At 37.4% G+C, this 25,390-nt stretch overlaps 2 protein-coding genes across 2 annotated transcripts; both read left to right on the top strand.

Moving 5' to 3' along the window:
* Positions 1–3,349: 3,349 nt before the first annotated feature.
* On the top strand, positions 3,350–5,010 carry LOC131054471 (transcription factor CPC). Its single transcript, XM_057989004.2, has 3 exons — positions 3,350–3,666; positions 4,277–4,361; positions 4,468–5,010. The coding sequence occupies exons 1-3, from the start codon at positions 3,612–3,614 to the stop codon at positions 4,550–4,552; spliced, it is 225 nt and encodes a 74-aa protein (XP_057844987.1). The 5' UTR covers positions 3,350–3,611; the 3' UTR covers positions 4,553–5,010.
* Positions 5,011–15,213: 10,203 nt separating this feature from the next.
* Positions 15,214–15,735, top strand: LOC131859968 (uncharacterized). The gene has a single exon (XM_059214286.1). It carries the CDS (start codon positions 15,214–15,216, stop codon positions 15,733–15,735), a length of 522 nt encoding a protein of 173 aa, XP_059070269.1.
* The last annotated feature ends 9,655 nt before the right edge of the window (positions 15,736–25,390 follow it).

Here is a 25,390-nt window from a genome sequence, read left to right as displayed (position 1 = left end):
TTACTTCTTGCATTGGATAGATCAACTATGGTGACCCTAGGTCCACTTTTTGCTTGAAACCTTTGCAAAAATTGATTCATGAGGTGATCAAAAGAGAAGATAGAATTATCAAGCAATAAGAAAAACCACTCTAACATGGTCTCCTTAAGGGACCGTGGGAATAGTTTAGCTAACAAATTGTCTTGATGATGAAAATCATGACAAACTACAACAAAGAACTAGCATGCAACTATGGATCACCCTTACCATTGAAATTTTTGAACTTCAAAATCTTGATCCCTAAGGGCATAGGCACAATCAAGATATGCAAAATGAGGGGGACTACAATGATAATAGGGGATGAGTGATGATTATGTAGCAACATTTTTTAGATTAGTGAGATGAGACTACATTTGACCCATATTCTAGAATAGGGAGTTTTTAATAGGATTGTGTGGTGGGGGAGTTGGAGGTAGATTATCCACATCAGCAAGAACAATACCCTTGGTTGCACTGACTGCGAAAACATGAACTACAGAAGTTAGATTTGTGGACACCATAAAAGTAGGAATTGTATATCCCAAAGGATTATAAGAAGCATTAATTCTAGGAGCAATGAGATTCATTGATACAATATTTGTGTTACCAACAAAAAATGAAGGATTGACAATAGGATTTGTATGAGCCATATGAACTAACTTCTCAAGAATTAGGGCATTCGACTAAGGGCCATTGATATCTAAATGGGTGTCTTGAGGGTGAGGCAAAACAAATGCATAATAAGGTACATGGGCTTCACCAATGTGAGTCGATACCTGAAGTGACTCAAGGCCCTTACGATATAAGATGGGCAAGTCTCTTAAATTATGAACTATAGGAGTGGCTTGAGGCATTAAGTTTTCATGATTAAGAAAGCCTTAGAATTCCCCGAAGTTCTCCTCTAAGGATTGCATTTGATCAAAGGGCACCTTAAGAGAAAATTCATGGTCGACAACAAGAAACTCAAGGGGGAAATTTTCCTAAGAATTAGGTTGAGAATTTAAGGTTGAAAAGCTCCCAAAGACTGGCTAAGAGCCAAAAGGATTAATATTTCCAAAGAGCATCATACTAGGTCTAGTGGGACTATATCAGTCTACATGTATGCTAGGTCTTGTGCTTCTTCTATGTGTCTAGAAGTCATAGATTGGGTTGTAAAGCTCATAGAAGAGTGCCACAACATGTAGTCCTGCCAACTTAAGAAAACGAGAGAAGAGAAGAGAAACAAAAAGTTTTAAAGTTTGAATGTTGTTTGAAAAGATTGAAAGGTTTTTGCAAAAGGTGAGTTCACGTCAAGTTCACCAAAATGTAGAGCATGAAAAGTGAATCACTATGAAGGATAATCAAACTCTTCAAGGATTGAAATCTCAACCCCTCCACTCAAACAAACCTACAAATAACTACGACTTTTGAGTTTGTCTAATAAACTAAATATGTGTTTTAATCAAGTATATAAATTAATTAAACTCTCTACAATTTAGAAACTGAAAATATAGGACACAAATATCTCTTCGATAGTTTGATGAACTATCTATCCATGACAAATGCACAAGTCAAGGATGACAACATGGCATGCTAGCATCTTGTATAGAGAATAAGAGCTACCATATAAAGATCTACATAATGATCTATATAACATTTTGGACATTAAAGATTGTGAAAGCACAATTACACAACAAATATAAAGCAACTAAATTGTAAACACTTGATGAAACTAAATGGTTAAAGAACAAAGAAAAAACTTAGAGTATTATCGATAGATGCTTCAATAGCTCTAGGATCTCCTTTCATACAATTTCTTCACATGTACCTACACATGGGAGACTAAGGAAAATTGATGAGTGTCTGTAAAAGAGTTTGCCTTAATCAAACCCTCATTTTGGTGTTTCCACGTCCACAGATATCCTTAGACAAGATTGGATAAAAAAGACATAAATAAATAGAAGAACAATATACTAACAATATCAAGACAATATATATTTAATAACCCTAGAGAATTATAACTCCCAAGCATAGAAGCTAGATAGCCTACTGGTGCAAGGAAGCAGTGAGAAACTCCAAAGTAGTAGTGATTTCCTTCAAATAATAATAATGTAAAAGTGAGATGTCACTATGGCAATAGCAATAGTAAGGGGATGACTCCACACTGCAACGGTTAGCTGCAAGCCTCCTACATGGAAGGTCTTAAGTTCAAATCTCAAAAACATTGTTCAATATAAAAAAAATAGCAATGGTAAATGATAATGGAATATGCCAAGTACTTTGAATGAAAGGAAAGCAAGAATGGTGTTGTAGAATGCCAAAAGAGTGATAGCAAGCAAGAAGAGTGTTGAATGAATGTTCAAAAGTGGATTTGGAGGTACAATGAAATGGTTTAAGCAACAACCAATGACCCTCGATATTGATGTAGGTTGGTAGAGGCATTGCACTATCGAGATGCAACAAGTATAACATCCCAATGGCTAACATAGTTGCCTATATTCATGGGATGCTAGCGCGACACACAAACGTCCAAACCCAATTTGGACCTAACAATCGAGGAATTAGGCATGCAAGGTGGCAAGGTATGTTTTAGATTGGGGTTAAGGTTAAAATGCATAATTATCTTGATTATAACCAAAGTGAAGAGTTACGTAATGTAAAATTGTAAAAGATGCAATTTTACGACATTACAATATCAAACATATATTTAATTATAATCTTATATAATCTTTACCAATCTCTTAAAATTCTCCCCTTTTAGATTATATAATTTTACTAAAATTTTAATTATATTTTATACCAGGATTTCTTAAATACAATCATCAAATTTAAACCTTAAGTACTATAGTTTCTTTTTAAAATCCATAACTAACATTATGGATGATCAATCAAAATCCTATGCCTGCGCAATATAGGTAATAAAAATTTACAAAAATGAAAAGGGTAAATAATTGCCACAAGTGGCACTCCTTTAAAAAGAATGTTTGTGGAGGGTAGCACTCCTTAAAAAGGAATGGATGATCGTTTTCTTTAGAAAAAGATAATGTCCTAATAGGTTGTTGGTACCTAACACCAGTCACCTATATCGAGTAAGGTAGGAGAAACTTTTTAATGAAATTGAAATGTAAGATGGAAAATAGATATATAAATTTGCTGACGTGGGAAATGCCCATATGCCTGCCACGTAGGCAGTACGGTAACAAACTATTGTAAGATCTGATTTTTTTTTTTTAAGCAGAAGAACATGTGGGGGCTGTCTGTGCTTTAGTTTTAAGGTATGTAGGTATTGGGCCCAGCTCAATACCATACCATCTTAACGCCCTTTGAATGCCATGATCAGTTCCACGCTTAACTACCACTCAAACCACAACTACCATTCCTTCCTTCTCCTAACTCAATGTCACAAATTCAATGATATTCCTATAACTACATAGAGCACCGTACCTTACCTACTTATATAATTAAGTAGCAGTGCAAAATACCCCAACCAACAAACCCATCCCTTTGCCCAGATTTGACGCCTTCTCTTGCGAGGACTTCTTCATTTCTTCCCAAATTGGATACTTGTTCTCAGTACAAATCCCAACTTAATTGTTGAAGGATTCAACAGCGTCATGAGTGACATTGATCGTTCCTCGTCAGAGGACAATATTTCAGTGAGCTCTCAAGGTAAAGATTGTAGTTGTTGTTTGGGACTCGGGCATTCAATTTCAAAGATACTTATGTTGAATTCTTGTTTTTTGGGGGTATTTTGTTTATGCAATGGCTTGAATGCATGTCCTAATGTGGAATTAGGATGTGGGTACCTATTTTGGTTTAAACTTGGCTTGATAGATTTATGACAGAGTTGGATTCATGGGGTATGGATATGAATTGGCTTGATATGCGTTCTGTTTCAGAAAGTCAGTCCTTGGCAAATGCAATCAAATCCCTAGTTCCTCCAAATCTGTAAAATCATTCGTTTTGGGGTTTTTTTGTTCATGAAAAGGCTGCAATGCATGCCCTGCTATGGGATTTGGATAATGATGCAAGGATTTTGAAAGGGATTGGTTAAAAATTGCTTTGTATATACTTATTCTGTGGAAAAAACATTGGACTCTCAAGTATAGATAGTGAATGAATCCATATGTGTTCAGCCCTTTCTGAATCCCAAAATATGCTGCTTTGGGTAATTTTATTCTTTTCATGACAAGCAAATATGATGTGGCTCCTTAAGTTTGGATTAAAATTGAATAGATAGCACATGAATATACCTGCTGACAAAGTGAAGTGGATGCAGAAGAGACCAATGCAGACAGCAAGATGGATTTTTCAGAGGATGAAGAGGATCTTATAACCAGGCTGTACAATCTACTTGGCCAGAGGTACTTTTGGGATCCTTAATGTTTTTGAAATTATGGGCTCTATGGGCATAAAAAAAGCCCTAAAGTGGATTAATTGTCTTACTAATCTCATTGGACATGGAAACAGGTGGGCTTTGATAGCTGGGCGAATTCCAGGTAGAAGTGCTGAGGAGATAAAGAAATATTGTAGCAGACGATATGCCAGTGACTGAAATGCTGTGATCATAGCTAAAGAGAGGATAGAAGCAACTTGTCCTGTGTCTGATTCAGTTTTCTGGTCTGATATGTATTAGTTATTTATGAGGCATCTGGTTCATGTGTGTGTGAGAGAGAAAGTACCAAACAGAGGCTTGAATTGTATGATCAATTTTACACCCAGATTTCCCTTGGTGGAGAGATGAGATTTTTTTCTCGCTTTAGCGCAGGAGGCCTTAAATTGTACAATATCTTTTTTTTTAACTTAATGCCTGTTGCTGTTTTACAAATAGTAGTACAAATTTTGATCTTAGCTATTAAGTATTGTTGACCAGTAATTATGTAACGGCAAAGCTCTCAATTTTTCAAGGATAGTTTGGCCTGGTTTGGCTGGTATATTGATTGCAGTAGCCAGGTCATATTTTTCTTGTTCAAGTTATTTATTGCTTATTAATGAAAGGTTTTTTTGTCTCAACTGTTTGTTTATTAATTACAGTAAGCAGGTCATATATTTCTCTGACAAAATTCATTTTGGGAGTTTGTTAATGCTGCCAAATAGACTGCATTATATGGAGTAATACATGACCTGGTTGAAGTAGGATGCATGAAAAAGCAAAGGGATACTTTACTAAGATAATCTCAAAGTGCCCTGAAGCTTGTATTACAGAGATTGTGGGATTCTTCAAGAACTTGAACTTGAGGAAGTAAAAGCATATTGGTCCTTGACACACATGTTCTCAATGAAATACTTGTTGAAACACTTTGTACAAAGGTAGACAAAGAAAACCAGTAAATACTAAGTAGAAGCAAGTTTCAAAAACGTTTGAAGGGTATTTGCATAGCATCTAATGAAATAAGAGTCATCTAATTGCCTGCAGCCCACACTAAGAATTATGCAATATTCGGACTTTTCAGCCTGTATTGTTTAGGTCCTGAAAGCCCATTAGACCAATAAGCGAGGAATAAGTGAAGCCACCGAAAGTTCTTCATTTGAAAAAAAATTTCAAAGTGGCAGGCTAGAGCAAAAGTCTATCCATTTCCCATTACAATGACTATATCAAAATTTGCATTAATACTTACAACTGTGATACTGCAAAATAATCTCAGGTTCACCTGTTTCCTCTCTTCATCCTCTATATGATTGTCTGCTTCTAGTTATCTATATTACATAAATGAAGCAGTGAAGTAGGTGAGATTTCTTTCTTAAATTTTACTGCCCACCAGTGGAGTTCTCCGATGGTTCTATTTGTTTTCTTCTGAATTGTGAGAACTAATTAACTAAAGAAAGATATTGCAAAATTTAGTGTTTGTAGGGTGAAAGCATAAACAATTTGACATGCTTAAGGGGTGCCACTTAAACAATTTTCATTAGCAGAAAGATCTTTTCTATGTGCCACTAATTAGCTTGATCCACAATCTCTTTAGTATGAACTGTATTTAAGAAAAGAAGGCTTTTCGGAAATTTGTGTAGGAGATTTCGCATTGACATTCCAGATCACATTCCATGATTACATCTTTTTTCATCATGATATGGATCACCAAATATAATTCAAAAAGCTTTTTTTTCATAGAATCATTGTTTGTGAAAATCTTATGTTTTTAATGAACTGTAATGACATTTGACACTATCTGTTTCGAAGGCAATGACAGCTGCAAATGATATTTTTATTACCTGGAAGATTGTTGGGTATAAATGCTTATCATGAGGCTATACTGTCATTCCACCGAATCGTTCTGAAGTGGTTAACACACTAGTACTCAGATGCTGTCGAGAAAGTTGGGTGGAAGAACATCATTCAGCAACATTGGAGAGTACATTTGGACCTAAAGAAACAAAATTTAGTGTTAAAAGATGTGAAATGAATAATATTCAACTCCAATGAAGAAACAAATGAATTCATCATAAAATGAATATTTTAGTTTTCATTTTTTATCTTATATTTACATTTCAATGAGATGTTGGTTTGGTCTCTGAACAGAATGGGGCTGTTTTGCTCAAGCTTTTTTGGTTCTAATATAATCATTAAACATCCTTTGGCAGGCTTAACTCAACCAGCCTGAAATTTTCTTGAAGTACACATTAGGAGTGACTTAGATTCAAGTTTCAACTCAGTTAAGTCAATTGTGTATTGACTGTAAGAGTTTGAAGGTACAATCTCATGTGATGTTTACCCTAATATTGTCTCTGCAAATATGCAATAAATTTGTTGTACGAGTCAATCTATTTGTTTGCATCTCATTTATGACTAAATATTGAAAGTTGAAGTTAAATCTCCATATGCTACTGTCAGAAATGTGGGACAGGGAAAGCTTTAAAAAATAGGTTGCTTCTTTTATGAAATTACCAATGAATTTGCTTCTGTCAAATACAAATTGTAGTGTATTTATTGTACACTAAATAATAATATTTGTCTCCATCTCGTTTAACATCAACTATTTAAAGTTGAAATTCAGTCATCAGGGAATTGGAAAATGCTAAGAGAAGATTAGGCTAAAGAAATATTCAGGAATTTGTTAAGAAAACGGCACATTGTTTTGGTAAGTGCTTAAATCATTTATTGATTTCCACTTTTATTTTCTGTGAACATAAATGCCGAATGAGTAAGATAAACTAAATCATAGCTATACAGCATATATTACTCCCTCCATTCTTGAATGTTCTTGTGTCTCAGTGTAAGATAACAGAACATGTGATCCATGTGCCTTGTTTTTACTAGGGTTATGAAGGTTGGTTTTCCCTGGAACTGTTATAAGTGTACAATAATAATGGAATGCCACCACATAAGGCCTAGATTTATTTCCATGTATTTCTGATTTTCACAAGGTTTCACATGGAAATGGCTATCCAGCCATCTGGATGTACCATGGCATCAATGGCTAGATGCTATACTGAAGTTATGACTTCTCATCGATAAGGATCATTTACGGTCTATTCACTGTACCATCACATCAAACAAATTCAAAAACAGTCTTCATCGATGAGAAGTCAAAATTTTAGTTATGTGACATCCAACCATCAACACCATAATGCATCAATATAAAGTGACTAACTTTTCAACTGCAAAAAGATCTGTTGCAACTTGCATGCTAATTCAAGCAAAAGGTTGCCTAAACTTGCACCATTGAACTTAGAATTGATATGATAATTGTATGTGTAGGTAGAGGATTTTGCTGGGACAAAAATACTTGCAGGTGGAGTGGACTTCACCTTCAGCCCATCAATGCTTTAATGTCAGACAACTATAATAAACATGAGTGTGCAGCCTTGCAGTGTAGTGTAATGTCTTGCGAAGATTCAGGTTTACAAAAAGTGTGGAGGATTTGTCTGTTCTTAGCTTAGAATTAAAAAATTTGGTTTATTTTTGTTGATGTGTTTTCAGTAGGGAAGAGGGATTAGTAGTTGGGTAAGGGTTTAATGGTTGGAATAGAGTTTCAGAGTATTAGATATTATTTTTTTATTGGAAAAATATATTATAAAGTTGTTTGAGAAAGGTGTAATGATTTGATAATATATTATATTTTTAAAGATTTTTTTATTTATATTTACAAGTAATCAATATTTGATATGACTTAAAAGAATATCATTTAGGAAAGTGTAAGTACACAGAAATGTAGGCTGTAAACTATTAGGTCATCATTATATAATTTCTTATCCTAGAAATGAAGATAGAACACCATTATGAATATATATTTACTTATATGCATGACTCTTAGAACCACATTCCCTTATTAATATTCAATCCTTTCAAAATATCAAATCTTTCTTTTTCATAATAATAAATCAATAAAAATAAGGGACAATGCGTCAAATCAATGTAGAAACATGAGTAGTGTACAAAACAATAAAATCAAGAGAGTGTTTTGTGAAATAACGAGTGAAAACATAACTATGGACCGATGGATGATATTATAACAATTTTTGGTTAATGGGTAAGACATATGGTTGCTATGGACTACATGTTGGTAAGGAAGTATGATATGGGATACATGGGTGGAGCATATGACACTAGTGGCAATGTGAGTGGAAATATGGTATGTGAATATAATAGTATAAGGAATAGAAGCACTAGACGTAGGCATGGTGGAGGGAATGCAAGCAAGATGGAAAACATAGTGTGGGAAAAAGCCAACAAGAAAGGTAGGAGGAATTCTAGTGGTAAAATCTACACAAGGTAAACAATAGCAACTATTGAAGTGGCAAGTGCGCTTAGTCAAAGATCAAAACATGAAGATACATGCGAGTGTACACCATTATAAGAATGTATTAAAGAGACAAGATCATGATTTAAATATTCATTTCAAATGGATACCCTTATAATATTTTATAAATGATAATTACCAGCAAATGAGGAGATTTGGTTTGAGTAAATGTGTTAATCAGTGCTTTCTAGTAAATGAGAGATCTTTCTTAGTAAAGTGTGCCTTATGATCTTAGTCTTGTTGACTCTCTAAGTGGTTGTCAACATGAGGCATTAAAAAATATTTCATTGTTGTTAGAATTGGTAGCCATATTAGGCTTTAAACAAGCATTCATTCTTAAGGGAAGATTAGGATATCAAGTGGCATGTTGACTAAAAACTAAAATAAGGTAATACAAATATGTAGCTAGTGTATATCAAGTTACTTTTTGTTTTAAAAATTAGACAAAGTAGTGATATATCATATTTGAAAATAAAATACTAAGTATTTGAGGGTGGGCAAAGTGGGCAAAACTAAAGATAGAAATCCTTAAAAGGAAGGTTTGTGAATGAAATGCTAATGAATAATAACACAAGCCTTAATAAGATTTTAAAATAATATACTAATTATAAAATTTAGGTTTGTAACCCTAAAATTAAATGAAGGTATAAACCTAAAGAAAAAATCCTAAGTTGGTGTAAGATTAGATAGGTTCACTAAAAAAATGTAAAGGATAAATGTAACCTTTTTTAATTAGCCTCGATTAATTAAGTACACCCAACAAACTAAACACGCGTAGCCTATGTAAATAATAGTTGGTTATGTGATTGCATAAGTATGTAATAAATATTATTTTAAGAGAGATGGAAAATTTGGGTTTTCTGGCAGTTTGGAGGATGAGCGGCGGTGTTGCCTCTGTGTTCTGATCGTCTGCTAGGGGGAACCCTAGCGGCGATCCTTTCCTATTTAGCTTCTACGTGCGAGGTGGGGTTTTGACTCGGCGGTGTGGGTATTGGGAGGTGCATGGGGCTGTAGGAGCCCTTTGTGCCTCCTCCTTGGCTGGTTCCGAAGGCTTGGCTTATTTTTTCTTTCCTTTAGGATTCGGCTTTCAGTGTGGATTCTGGCTTCCTCCTTTGTGGTGGGATCTTCTGCTAAGCATAGGGTAGGGTTTTAGTACTTTGGTGAATCTTAGATTTCATCAATGACAGGAAATTGCCTATCTTTTTGTTTCTCGGCATGGAGTTTCCACCTGATTCTCAAGTTGAGATGATTCCTGCGACCTTGGCTGCTTCTGATCTACCTCCTGGTGTGCATGCAAGTGGTTCTAGGATGCATGCAAAGGAGATAGGTGTGCATGCAAGAGGTTTTGAGTATTTGCGTACATCCTCGGTGGGTGATTCTTCTAAAAGGACAACAAATTCTAAGACGATGAATGGGTGTCTTGAGAGGTGCATAAACCGTCATGTTTTGAGGATTCAACTTGAATCGATTTCGTCGGAGGAGTATTGGTGCAAGCATGCTCTCATCTGCAAATTTATCGGGCTTCGCCTCTCTTTACATGTCTTGGAGTCTTGGGCAAGAAGGGTTTGGAACCCGGAAGGTGAAATGGAGATCCTTGTTGCGGCTAATAATTATTTTATAGTTGTCTTCTCGTGCATGTCAGATCAAAACAAGGCTTCTGAAGGGACTTCGTATTTCTTTAATAAAATCGGGCTTTTTTATCAAACCTTGGCATTTGAGATTTAACTTAGCTAAGGAGCTTCCATCAAGGGTCACTATCTCGGTTTGTCTTCCTCAGCTTCCGCTTGAGTTTTGGAAAAGTGATATTCTTCACTCTAATGCGCTTCTATTGGGTAAACCAGTTGGGTTTGCTTCTCAAACTCAAGATTGCAAGGTAATTTCCTATGCACGCATTTGTGTTGAAGTTGATCTAAATAATCCATTGCCTGATTCAATTGAAATTTGTATTGGATCCAACAGTTGGATTATGAAACTCTACCCTTTAGGTGCAGAGTTTGTCATGAGTATGGGCATTTACAGAGGAAATGCCCTTGTTTTAATTAGTCATCGGGGGCTTCTAATGCTCTTCCCAAATCTGCCCCTAAAGAGGATAAAGAAAAAGCTCTTAGGACAGATGAGCCTGCACATAGAGATGGTTTTGTTCTAGTTAAGACTCGCAATAGAGGTAGGGGCCAAAAACAGACTCTACAAGATAGACAAACATATGAGAGTCTCAACCGATTTGATGTTCTGGAGAACTTGATCCAAGAAGAAGGGATTCCTATGGAGCTAGCTCAGTGTGTTCAGGTAGCAGAGAATGTTGTTGTGGGTAGTAAGGAGAGTGAGGACCCAAAATGGCCTTCTATACAGCAGTTGCATGGGGCCACTGTGGTTGGGGGGAAGGATAGTCAAGACTTAACATTAAATGATCAACACGATGGATTAATGGATTCAGATATGCATACTCAACCTCCAGTTATTCCCGAACAAGGTGAGAAGTTGAAACAAAAGGATGGGGACACTTTGGGTGCTTAGGGTTCATCTCCAGTTTTGGGGAAGTCTGACTTGGGGAAGAATTGCAAGGCCACTTAGGCCTTGGGCTTGCAGCAAAAACTTTAAAAAAAAGGGATTTGGGAGAAACCCATGAGGATTGGCCGCAAGTCAGACCAGGAGAAGGTGAAATTAATTGGGGATACTTTGGTGGAATCTGGGTCAGTGAAAACCATTGACTCCCATTTCTCTCAACCCTTGAAATGATTCTTCTTTCTTGGAATGTAAGGGGTATGAACAACATCCCTAGACAAAAGATTGTTTGAGATTTGATTAAAGCTCATGGTCCATACTTGGTTTTCATTCAGGAAACAAAGTTGTTGGTGGATGGTATGGCTAATAAGGCTTCTGATATCTGGCCTCATGGATTATGCCAGTGTGTTGGAGCTTCTGGTAATTCGGGTGGCTTGTCCTGCTTTTGCGATTCGAGGAAGATTATTCCTATTTGGTGGATCTCTTGTCGGTCCTCTTTATCTTTGGTGGCTTCCATTTTGGAGTCAGGCGAGGTAGGTCTTTTTACTAATGTCTATGCCCCTACTGATATTTTAGGAAAGTCTCTTCTCTAGGAGCATATTAGATATGTTAGGTCCTTGGTGCCTTGCCTCCCTTAAATTATGGTTGGTGATTTCAATGTTCTTTGCAGTTTGGGGGGAAAAAGAGGTGTGACTAGGTTGGATCCTTTTGCCCACCTTCTTAGTATGAATATTGAGTTTTTGAATGTTATTTATGCGAAGCCAAATAATGGTACGTTTACTTGGAGCAATAGAAAATGTGGAGAAGATGTGATCTCAGAGAGGATTGATAGATTTTTGGTTTCTTCTTTTTGGATTAGTGATAGATGGACTACTAGCTCAGAAATTTTAGATTGGAGAGGCTCTGACCACTGGCCAATTAAGCTCTCAGCGGGTACCTTTACTTCTGTTAGGAACCCCTCCTTTAAGTTCTAGTTGATGTGGCTCGGGTATTCCTCTCTTCAAGACTTAGTGTCAATCTGGTGGTACCAAGGGAAATCGGTGCATGGTAGAGCCATGTATTCTTTTGTCAAGAGATTGCAGTTTGTGAAATATAAGCTTAAGAGATGGAATATGTGGGGGTTTGGTAACCTTTAGGCTAACAAAATGGCAGCTTAGGCTTGTCTTGATGGCATCTCTCGTTTGATTCGGGACCAAGGCATGGATTTGGAATCGAGTAAAATAGAATCCTTAGCCATTAAGGATTTAGAAGAGTGGGATCTCCATGAAGAGATTTTATGGAAGTAGAAGTCCTGGATTGATTGGCTTTGGGAGGGGGATAGGAATACGACCTTCTTTCATAATTTTGTGAAGGCTCGCATAAATAACAATTTAATTTCATCCCTTGAGTCTTCAGTTGGTGCCCGCTTATCTTCAAAAGTGGATATTGCCCAAGAGGTTTTGCGATACTTCACTGCCTTGTATATAGAGGATTCTCCCCCAACTTGGGAGGAGGAGGCTATAATTTTAGATTGCATCCCCCAGCTAGTCTCACAAGAGATGGATGAGTTTCTCATTTGACCAATTGACCTCCAAGAATTAGAAGATGATGTGTTTTCATATGAAGAAAGGGAAATCTCCAGGCCTTGATGGATTCCCCATTGAATTTTTTCAGGAATTTTGGGAGATAATCAAGCTAGATCTTCTCGAGGTTGTCCATGAATCTCATGAAAATAAATAGATGTTGCTAGCTTTGAATGCTACTTTCTCGCCCTTATCCCCAAAAAAGAGGGGGCAAGCAAGTTGGATCAATTTAGACCCATTGCCCTTTGCAATGTGACTTATAAAATTATTACCAAACTTGTTGCAGAACGTCTCAAATGTTGCCTCAAGAACCTCATTTCTGAGTAGCAGGGGGGATTTGTTGCAAGGAGACAAATTATGGATGGGATTGTGATGGTTGCGGAGGCCATTCATTCTATGGAAATATCTAAGGATAAGGCCATGTTTATTAAGTTGGATATGGCTAAAGCCTATGACAGTGTGAAATGGGCCTTTTTACAAAAGGTCTTGTTAGCTTTTAGATTTTCTAGTGAATGGGTCAACTGGCTCATGAGTTTTGTATCCTCTACCTCTTTTTCAGTGCTCATTAATGGAGAACCTTCTAAGCTATTTAGTGCTTCAAGGGGCCTTCGCCAAGGTGATCCTCTCTCCACGTATCTGTCTATTATCATGGCTAAAGGTCTTGGTAGATTCATTGACTTGGGTTCAACAAGGTTTGATTCAAGGTTGGAGATGGGGTGATAATTTGCCTCCATCTTCACACCTCCAATTTGTGGATGATATCACTTTAATGGGATTGGATAGGATTAATGAAGCAATTAATTTCAGAAGAACTTTGGATATTTATTTGGCAGCTTCAGGTCAAAGAATTAATGAAGACAAGTCATCCATCTTCTTTTTTAATACTCCTTGGCTCATCCAAAGTAGGATTGCTCACATTTTCAGATTTCAAATAGGATCCCTCCCTTTGGTTTATCTAGGGGTTCCCCTTGGCTTGGGACCTCAAAGAAAGGAAATGTGGTAGGAAATTCTGGAGAAGTTTCTAAAGAAAGTTGGCCATTGGACATTTTGATGGCTCGCTTCTATTGGCAGGGTAACTCTTTTGAAATCAGTTGTATAGGCCCTTCCTCTGTACAAATTTTTTGTACAGGTTGCCCCTTCTAGTTTTGTTAAGGAATTTGATGCTCTGTCTTGCCAATTTCTATGGTCTCGTAATTTTCTATCAGCTAAGTGGAGTTTGGTTAAGTGGGAATCAATGTGTAGACCTAAACAAGAAGGTGGCTTAGGGCTCCGTCTTGCGACAATGAATAATCAAGTCTTATTTGCTAAGTTATACTGGAGATGGTGCACTTGTTAGGATTAGGGATGTGCAAGAATCTTGACGCATAAGTACTTGTGAGGAGTTTGTGGTAGTTATTTGCTTAGATATCCTCTTGTGGGGAAGGGATCCATGATATGTGACACTCTCAAGAGAGGGGCTAAGCTTATCAAGGATGGTCTCTTCTGGTTATGTAATAGGGGCACTAAAGCCTTATTTTGGTATGACTCATGGGATGGGAATCCTCCGATTATGTCCTAGTTTCCTCACCTTCGACCTCTTTGCGACCTCTTTGTTGATGCTAGATGGTGTAAGGTTCGGGACTTTAAGAAGGTAAAATATTAGGGTTAGATGAATATTTATTGTTGGAAAGATCCTTAGGAATGGCCAGTAGGTGGCTCTGAGGAGAATCACTACGAGCTTGCTGGAATTCTTGCTAGGAGATTTGAGCAACACTTTCGCTTGGGGTCCTAATCCGAAGGGCATATTTTCAGTTGCTTTAGGGTACCTAGAGTTGGATAGAAAAATGTATGGTAGAGAGGGTATTACCTGGTGGAAACATGTCTGGAATAGATTCTCTTGGCCAAATTGCAATTTTTTCCTCTGGTTGGTGGCCCAAAATAAATGTTTAACCTAGGATAATCTCTGTAAACGTGGATTTTGTTTCAGGGGCCTTCGATCTATACCTTGTGTAAAAACAATGTTGAGAGTGTTTCTCATCTATTCTTTCAGTGCCCCTATTCAAGAGAGATTTGGCATTTCTGGTGGGGGATCTAGAACCACACTTGTGTTCATGCCACCTCTCTGGTGGAGTTTTGGGACAGTGTGGGTAGACCTCCTACTCAGACACCTTTTCTTCAGATTGCTTGAGCTATTGGCCCCTCGTTCATCATCTAGAATTTGTGGCTTGAGAAGAATCAAAGGATCTTTCAGGGGGTGGCTTCGGAAAGTGTTCTTTTGTGGCATAAGATTGCTAGTAAAATTGAAGAAACTATTGTTGCTAATTGTGATCTATCAGTTTTGGTGGATGCAGCCGACATGGGTATTGTTAGGAAACTAATTCTTATTGACAATGGCTTGAACTTTTTTGGTGGGTACGAGACCAAGGAAGGCCAAGATGAAAGTTCAAAAAGAGGGGAGATGGATTCATCCCCCTGCAGGAGTCCTAAAAAGTAATACGAACGGATCTTCTAAAGGAAATCTGAGTCTTGCTGGAATTGGCGGGGTTGGCAGGAGTAGTGATGGTAGGGTGGTGTTCTTTTTCTCTTCTTTTAAGGGGGTTCACTCTAATAACCTCATGGAGGCTGTGGTTATTCTCCATGCGCTTGAAAAAGGATGTGCTCTTGGTTGGAAAAAGATTGCCTATGAGTCTGACTCACAGAATGTGATTGACATGTTGAATACTCATCAGCTTGAGGATGCTAATTGGCAGTTAGCCAGGGTGATTAGGAAAAAATTGAATTTATGCTCATCCTTGGAGTATATCTCTTTCAGTCATTTTCCTTGTGAATGGAATAAAGTTGCAAATTGTTTGGCTAAATGGGCCATGGAGAACCTGAGGAGGTGGAATGTTGAAGATTGGGAGCTCCTCTCTCCAAATTATTCTTGCTTTTTGGCTAAGTTAATTGAAGATGACTAGGGGAGGTGGTTATTTTTGGTGAGTTTCCACGGGTCATTTTTTGGTTTGTTTGTCTCTTTGTGCGGGCTGTCTGCCCTTGCCTTGTACTGTTGGTATTTTTTTGAATAAATTTTCACCTTTTTCAATTTTAAAAATTTTCTTTTTTAAAGAAATTAAATTTCAAGGAACGGTGTGCATGGCTCTTGATTTAAGGAGGGAATATGAGCATTTTGACTTTCAAAATTAACTTGTCATAGTACGAGAAATGAAAATCCTTGAAGTATTGAGTTTCTTGGACTCTGTGGATTTGGAATTTGACTTAGATTTATTGATGTATGGATTATAGATACATGTAAAAGTGGGTAAAAAATGAGACAAATTTATAAGAATATAAGTACATAAGATAGGGATAAGGTCAAGTATATAAAAATATGTATGAAAAAAAAGTAGACTATACTATTTTTGTTCAAAATTTTTAATTCTTTGCAATGATTGATAGCTAATAAAATAATAAAATTGAAGGAATGAGATAGTAAGGTAAGAACTAAAAAACAAGATATTGATCTTATAGTGGAACATTCCCTTCAAGCACCATCTTAAAAACAAAAATTATTACTCTATAGTATAAGAAAAAAAATTAAAAGATAAAAATGATTATTTTATTTTTGTCAAAGTATTTTAAAAAATAAAGCTTTAAAAACGAAAAAAATGAAAAAAGATCCTAAAAAATGAAGAATTAAAAAGTAAGAACATAAAAATAAATGATGGAAAATAATTAGAATATAATAAAACACTATGATTTCTTTCTTATTAATCTCAAAAAAAAAATTAAATTCCGATGTACCGTTTAGGATCTGTGGATGCGCAAAGTTAGCTATAACGGCTACTGGTGCTCTTCCCCTATATAATTATCCTTAATAATTGCCCATGCATTAAAAATAAGATATGAGTCATCTAAGTTGTTTGCCACGATTGTGAGAAACTTTTTGATCTAATAATGTCTAGAAGCATAGATTTATATGAAATACGAATATTAAAAAGTGGGAAAAATAGCTTGGTGTCTTCAATATAAAAACTTAAATATTTAATAAAAAATGGGAATTGCATAGTCGAGACAGTGTGGGAGAATTGTGAGGCTCGAAGCTCTTCAATCACATGAGTGGTGGGCCCTCCATAAAAGAGGAATTTTTTTATATAAAAATTGTTTGCTTCAAAACTAATATTTATAACTAATATTTACTTTACCTAGTACTTTATATACGAAGCAAGATACGGATCAAATTAAAATATTTATATTCGCAGGGCAGGTACGGTTGTATAGTATAATTATTTTGCTTTTACTTTTGGCATGGGAATACATAAAAATGTGTATTTTTTTTTTTTAAATTTGAATTTTACAGTTACTCTATAACCAATAAATAAAGAGATAAATGTTTTTTAATGAAATTATTAAATAAAAAATTAATTGCATATTATAGAAAAATTATTCAAATTTTTAATTCTATATATTTATTGGCTAAATTAATTAAAAGATTGCATTGAATGAATGCAATAGTATCTTGCCTTCGCACTAACTACTAATATAATCAAATAAGTAAACTATATCAATAGATATTGACTTTTTTAAAATAACACAATTAAAATTTCATCTACAAAATTGAACAAAAGTTATTGTAGACACTTAAAAATAATTATTTTAATTCCTCACATAATTAATTAATTAATTATGTTAATTCAAATAATCCTCACAAATCTTCCTCTTGGCTAATTAATCTCAATTAATTAGTTAAACTACATGATTCCTACAAAAACATCTTCTTAATTCATCATTAACCTAATAAAGTCTTCTAGAAACTCCCTAAACTCACTTAACCTTACTCTTCTAATTTTTTATTCCCTCCACTCATTCTCTCTCCTAGTCAAATCCTTCTACAAATCCTATCTCACCTAACCTTTCCTCTAATCCCCCTCCTAATGAGTTGCTAGTGACTAATCATCATGATTAGTCACAAAGTCAACCCCTTGTCCCTTCCATCCAACCACCAGCTTTTAATGCTCTTTTCCTAGGTGAATGTGAGATTTTCAAAATCTCACAATCCTCTAGGCATCTCCTCTCCCAAGGAATTTTTAATTCCTTCTTATTCCTCTAATCCCCATGATCATCCCTTTTTGGAGAATTTTTAATTCCTCCTCTCCATTCTTCAAGGAATGTCACATCCCTTGCTCCTCTCAAGGCATGTTGGGATGTCTTCCCAATGCACCTTTCTCTTCTCAAGGTACCTTGGGAAGTCTTCCCAATGCACCTTGAGGAGTGTGGAGATAAGAAATGCCTTTAAAATATATCTCTTGGTCTCCACACCCTCTCTTGGACCTTGTGTGAGCTCACAAGCAATCCTAGCCCTTCATATTGGATCCATCCCAACCATCCATTCTTCCTCTCCTCTTCCTATAAATTGAGGACTCCATCCTTTCATTGATCATCTCCAAGTTCAGTAATCTTATGTTGCCCTTTTGAGCCTAGGAAATCTTCTTAAGCAACCTTATCATGTCCAAATCATATCTCATCCACACTTAACCATTTTGTTCATATCATCCTCCTAAAATCCTTTTCATATTGTGCACAACATTGGAGAGCCATCCACATCAAGTAAGCAAGAGAAGCACATCAAGTGAAGCATCATCCAAAGGCGCCTTCACTTCATCAAGCTCCATCCGAAGGAGAAGGTATTGGTTTCTGAGGTATATGCATTTCATTCTTGTTTTAAGCATTTCAAATTATGTCTTTGGATTTCATGTGATTATATGTTTGATTTGCATGTTTGTTATCTAATCCACCTCACTAATCTTTTACCCTCTTCATTTTGGCACGCCTGGTGGGACCCATGTCCCTAAGAACTAATGTTTTTTTAATGAGTTTTTGTGAGTTGTGAGACGCAGGTTCCGGAATAACGTGAGCGACTGCAAAACAACACGACTGACTTCACATATTTCAATTTTTCTTTCTCGCCTGTTGTTTGAAATTTAAAATTTTACTATCTGTTTGTTTGTTTACTGCTAGCGCTAGCGTTTCAGCACGGGTGTTTAAAATCAACACGAGCATTTTTGACCAACGTGACAGACATGTATAAAGTCCTTTTTATTTTGTATGTTCTGTCATTTTTTGTTTGTTGTTTTATTTATCTCAGCGCGTACGCAGGCGTTTCTATTTTGTATGTTCTGTCATTTTTAATCCGCTGTCTGTACAGTGCAGTTAGGACTAATTTCCATCTTTTTAGTTTTGCAACTTAATCCACTATCTGTGCAGTGCAGTTAGGGCTAATTTCCATCTTTTTAGTTCTGCAGTTTAATCTGTTTTCTGTGCAGTGTAGTTAGGACTAGTTTCCATCTTTTTAGTTTTGCAGTTTAATCCGACCGTCCAAGATATCTTTAATAAAAAAAGTAAATTTTATTATGTTTTTTAGTCATATCTTCTGCATCTTCACTCTTCTTTCTTCCAAACTCCACTAGATCCCCCACATTTCCATTTTGCACATTTCCTTCATTGGGGACCTTATCCCAAAATCCACTTTTTGAAGCCAAAAAACTCACATTCCTTTATTTTTAGGGTTTTCCATAACTCCTTCCACTTTTATCCAATCACCTCCAATTTTTCCCACATTGTCTATCTCCAACTTTTGCTTCTTTGTCCCTCTTGGACAAATTTTTCCATTCCTTCACCTCTCCTCCAAAATCTTCATTTTATGTTTGCCTATCCCTTGGAAAGTGGCAAAAACCTAGTCAAACCCCATTTATCCAACAAAGCTTCCTCCAAAGCCACATTTGCCATTAGTAAAAAAGTTTTTATTCATGTTTTTCTCCTCATTTCCAAAAAAATAAAAAAATATATATATTTTTGTCATTTTGTTGTCTTTTGCAGGACGCTTGTTAAAGACTTCATTTTTTAAACTACTAATCAAATTGTTTTGCAAGTTGCCTAAGAAATCTGACCAAACATTGGGTTTTCTTAATCTTTTATTCTAGGCACCTAGATCTTAATTAGGGGTAAACAAACTCTTGCTTTTTGTGTTTGAGGAAAGTCTAGAGGTAGGAGAGTATGCTCTTGTCTACATAGACAATCAGAAATCCCGACCCTCGAACCTTTTCTTGTTTGATTGCATGCTTACCCTTAGCAAGCCTGCCCTCCCAACTTTCTCTTTGAGAAGGTAAGAGGGGAACGACCCAAGTGAGTACACCCGGACCTAAGGTTCCCAACTCACTATAATAAATAGGCCATTGACTACGAAAGGGTTAATGGTTGGGGTATATGAGAGTTCACTCTCACATTGGGTGCTTAGTAGGATCCTTCTTGGTGCTTCGTTGGGCTATAGGCTTCAATTGTTCTTGCGCAACTTCGAAGGGTAGCTCCTAACGAGAAGACTTACTAAACACCTTGTTTATAGTGGCCAAAAACTTTCTAGTCATTGGTGTAGGAGGTCGGACCTCTGAAGCTGCCCATATTTTTACGGCCCTTAGTAGAGACACAAAGTTCGCCATGAGAAGTTTTCATGGGAATTGATGCTTGGCTGACCCGAGAAGTGAGTTCCGTGGAGGGGAGCCAGTGGGGTCAAGCATCTAAGTGTCCACTCTAGGTAAGCGTAGCTAGAAAACCAATTGGGATCCAATGACTATTGTCCTTGCCAACCTTAAGAATTTTGTATATGAACATGAGTGTCTTTGAGATAATATGCATTTGATCATTGTGTTTGCTTTGTTTGGTAAATACTTGCCAAGAGTAGACTAAAGACACATCACTATCCCCAAACACTTTGCAAAAAAAAACACTGCCGAGACACAAACAATTGTCCAGGTCATTACCCACACAAAGTCCAAAGCTCTGTCCATCCCATATTTCATAAGCCTAGGAGAGAAGCTAAGAGTCCGTCCTCTCCATCAACATTCAAGTTTGTCCTTTTAAACACCAACTATCGTCCAAATCAGGGTGGTCGTGTCCCTTCATATAACTTGCCATTCGAATCGATCCCCCATTGAGTCATGTTCATGCCAAGAACAACCTAGTCATCTAGTTTCTTCTAAGCCATCACTATCATACCTCCTCCATCAATAATCCTCAAATTTCCTAAGGACTTAGCACATCAAATCAATCTCCCACCGATATCAAATCAATTATCAAAATCCAAATCCAATCATCCTCTAATCCAATTTAACCTCACGTTAAGGTTACATGCCTTGTGAAGTTTCATTTAGACCTCATCCTTAATCAATTGGCTCTCGTGCTTGAAGAAGAATCCTCTCCAAGTACCTTTTGCCTAATCCTTTTTGAGTCGATCAAGACTCTTAACTCACGTCTTTACTTTGCTTAGGGTAATTAGTCAGCCCTTGGTGTAAGAGAGGCCTTTTAATCATCATTCCCAAGTCTAAATTCTACCCAACTTGGTCATTACCTTGCTTGTGGTTTCATCCACCACCTGAAATCCTCATCCAAGGACTAAGGTGTCAAATCCTAATCAAATCCGGGCTCTAATCCAAGAACCCCACCAATCAACAAAATCCCTTGTCATCAAAGACAAAAATCCAAAATTCCACAAATATCTTGCTAAGTCCTTTCATCACAAATTTCCTCCTCCAAGCTTTTCTAAGATTATTCGTGATTTGACTTCCTGGACCAACTTGGGAAGACCCCTGCACAAATTTCCATTCTAGAACTTCTCAAGACTTCCCCTATGCATAAGGAAATTTTGGAACAAGCCCTCCTTGAGTCCCGCGTTCCTGATAACATCAATGCTACTCAATTCCAAGCTCTCATTGAAAACCTTGTTGCCCAACAACACCTTGTATTTACCTCCAAAGATGCTCTTGCAAATGAAGATCACAACAAACCTTTTCACATTGAAGCCCTATTCCAAAAACACAAGGTCAAACGTTTTTTGATAGACGGTGGATCCGGACTTAATCTGTGTACATATAAGTTAACAAAACAATTGGGACTTTCTGAGGACTTGGTAGACACATCAGGAAGGATCACCATAAAATCATATGATGATGATGAGAGAGTTTCGAAGGGCATGATCACCTTACCTCTTCAAGTGGGCCCTATTACAATTGAAACCCCGTGCCAAGTACTAGATTTTGATCTCCCCTACAACATTCTCCTTGGTCGGTCATGGATTCATTCCTTCTGGGCCATCCCCTCTACCTATCACCAATGCATCAAATTCCCCTTTAATGGAAGGGAGATCACTATCAAAGGCGATCCCGAACCTTTTCAATATTGTAAACTCCTAGAGGGGAAGCATCCATATCATTGCCCACTAAACAGACCCTCACCAATGCCTCCACCCGACTCATCAAATGTTGCCTCCACCTCATCCCAACCAGATACTCAAATCAAGATCTTGGACAATGGTTGTGGAGAATACAAATTGGAGGACGTCTTCCTAATAGGAAACCTCCCCCTGTATCCTAAGTCATTTCAAAAACCTAAAGAACTCAAAAATGACCCAAAACCAATCATTAAATGCCAAAATACCACCTCCCAACAATGGGGCCCACTTGATGAGGAGAGCCTTGAAGCAGATGTCTCTTCATGGTTGTATCGAGAAGAAGATGAAGATCCAACAAAAATATCCAAAAAGATGTACCCAAAAGCATCCGTCATAGTAAAAAAAATGGGTTACAAAGGACATGGCCTAGGACTAGAAGAGAAAGGAAGAAAAGCACCCATCAATCTTATCTCCTATAAATACAACAAAGGCTTGGGGTACACCCCAGTGCCCAAGATTGCTATTGCTGGTGCCCCTTCAAGTACTTCTTCGGATGTCGAAAGCACTGATGAAGAGGAATTCCATGAAATGCCTTATGAATACGAAAATGATATCTTCTTTGACACTCACCATTACCCCTATAACCCCTTCTACTTCACATGAGTTACATCTTATCCATCTTGAATTCATAGACTGGGACCAACGAGACAAGCCCATGTTAGACATTTGTGCTGATAACAATGCTCTCATTACCCTCCTAACAGTGCAAAATCTAGAAGATTTTAACAGAGTAGAGGGTATTCAACTTCATAAAAAGGGATACTTTGGTAGTCAGGTCAATGCCCTTAGTCATAAAAAGGAAAATCAAAACAAAGAACATGACTCCTTAGTTGAAAACCTCCCCGAGGTGCCTTTCGATGAGCAAAAAATAAAAACAAAGGGCGTATTCGAAAGTGAAAACCTGGAAAAGGCACTTGACGATGAGGGACTTGACCTCCCTACCACTGGTTACCTTCCACAAGACAGACCAAATTTGTTGATAGAGGAAACAGATAATATCAACATGGGCACCGAAGCCATCCCACAAAATGTGCTCATTGCCAAGTCCCTCACAAAAAAGGAGAAACAAGATTTCATCAACTTCCTTACAGAGGTAAAAATCAATTTTGCATGGTCCTATGCCGATATGCCAGGATTGGATCCTGCCTTGGTAGTTCACAATCTTGTTGTCCGCCCAGATGCAAAACCTATTAAACAAAAACTGCACAAAATGCACCCACATATTGCTCTCTTGGTCAAGGCGGAACTCCAAAAGATGTTAGATACAGAATTCATCAAACCCATAGACTACACTGAATGGGTCTCCAACATTGTACCTATAGGAAAACCTTTCGGAGGCATCTGCATCTGCACAGATTTTCGAGATCTAAATCGAGCTTGTCCTAAAGATGATTTCCCGCTCCCCAACATAGAAATGATTGTGGACCTTACAATAGGACATAAAATGCTATCGCTTATGGAAGGGTTTTCCGGATACAACCAAATCAGGATAGCAGATGAGGATCAGCATAAAACCGCATTCACAACACCATGGGGTACTTTTTGTTACCGATTCATGCCTTTTGGCCTTAAAAATGTTGGAGCTACATATCAACGTGTCATGACAACCATTTTTCATGACCTCTTCCACAAAATTATGGAGGACTATGTGGATGATCTGCTAGGCAAATCCAAGACAAGACAAGAACACATTCCCATTTTAAAACAGATCTTCGAAAGATTGGAAAAATACAAACTGCGCCTAAATCCCAAAAAGTGTGTGTTTGGCGTCACATCGAGAAAACTACTAGGATTCATTGTTTCCCGCAGAGGGATCAAGGTCGATTCCGCAAAGGTAAAAGCTATTATGGAAATGCCTCCACCAAAGACTCTCAGACAACTATGCAGTTTCCAGGGAAAACTCCAATCTGTCAGATGTTTCATTTCATAGCTAGCAGACAAGTGCCATCCATTTGCACACCTGTTACGTAAAGACACAAGATTCAAATGGGATTGCTTATGTCAAAAGGCCTTTGAGAAACTAAAAGAATATCTAGCATCACCTCTAGTTTTGATGCCACCTACTCCTGGAAAACCCCTCATTTTGTACACGTGCTATTGCAGTGGCATTGGGGGCATTACTGGCACAAACAAATGACCAAGGGAAGGAACACACAATTTACTACATCAGTCGAACACTGGTAGGATATGAACTCAATTATACCCCCATTGAAAGAGCATGTTTGACATTGGTGTTTAGCACATAGAAACTCCGACACTATATGCTAAACAACAAGACAAAACTAATTGCTAAAATTGATCCACTTAAATATCTCCTATCAAAAGCAGCTCTCACTGGCAGAACCGCCAAATGGGTCATGCTCCTAAGTGAGTTTGACATCGAATATGTGGACAGAAAGGAAATCAAGGGACAAGTCATTGCAGATCAATTGGCGGAAGCTCCACTTCCAAGTGATCATCCCCTTCTCATAGAATTACCACATCCTTCACATGGCGATTGTACTTTGATGGCTCCTGCACCCAAAACAGATCGGGGACAGGAATATTATTGGTTACACCTCAAGGAGATGGCATCCCCAGATCATACAAAATAGCCTTTGCATGTACCAATAACATAGCAGAATACGAGGCACTCATCACAGATATGCGTCTGGCTATCCACTAGAAAATAAAGGAGTTACAAGTTTATGGTGATTCTCAGCTCGTTATAAAACAAGTCAATGATGAGTACCAGACAAAAGATGATAAACTCCTTCCTTACCGTACCATGGTTGAAGATCTTAAGAAACATTTCACAACAATCACATTTAATCAAATCCCACGAACAAATAACAGGGCTGCAGATGCAATGGCCACCATTGGCTCCCTCCTTCGAATACCAGCACATAGTCAGAAGTGCAAGTTCTTGGTTGAGCAATTATTTATACCAGCATATGACCTACTAGAGTCTGAAATGGTGTGTGTTCTCGTTAGTCCTGAGTCCCCTTGGTACCAATAAACCTTCACTTTCCTCAAAGACAATACCATTCCCCCACATCTCACAAAAACCCAACAAAAAACCTTCATCCGCCGATGTGCTCGTTACACCATCCTCGGAGACACCCTATTCAGAAGGCATTTCAATGGTTCCCTCCTAAGGTGTTTAGATAAACAAGAGGCAGAATGGGAATTACGTGAAGTACACGAGGGTATCTATGGGGCACACTCAAGTGGGCTCACATTGGCTAAAAAACTTTTGAGAACAGGATACTATTGGCCTAAAATGGAGGTAGATGCATATAATTACGTGAAGAAATGCATCCCTTGCCAGCAACATGGCGACAAAATTCATGCACCGTCACAAGAATTGCAGCCAT

Source organism: Cryptomeria japonica, chromosome 2 (genome assembly GCF_030272615.1).
Source record: "Cryptomeria japonica chromosome 2, Sugi_1.0, whole genome shotgun sequence".
NCBI classification, from domain to species: Eukaryota; Viridiplantae; Streptophyta; class Pinopsida; order Cupressales; family Cupressaceae; genus Cryptomeria; species Cryptomeria japonica.
Note: the sequence above shows the minus strand (reverse complement) of the source record. Positions and strands in the feature narration are given on the sequence as shown.

Excerpts from the sequence above, each read along its gene's own strand:
- LOC131054471 (XM_057989004.2), top strand. The coding sequence starts at position 3,612 with ATGAGTGACATTGATCGTTCCTCGTCAGAGGACAATATTTCAGTGAGC. Across the intron at positions 3,667-4,276 it reads TATTTCAGTGAGCTCTCAAG|AAGAGACCAATGCAGACAGC; the intron begins GTAAAGATTGTA and ends AAGTGGATGCAG. Across the intron at positions 4,362-4,467 it reads TACAATCTACTTGGCCAGAG|GTGGGCTTTGATAGCTGGGC; the intron begins GTACTTTTGGGA and ends ACATGGAAACAG.
- LOC131859968 (XM_059214286.1), top strand. The coding sequence starts at position 15,214 with ATGAAAGTTCAAAAAGAGGGGAGATGGATTCATCCCCCTGCAGGAGTC.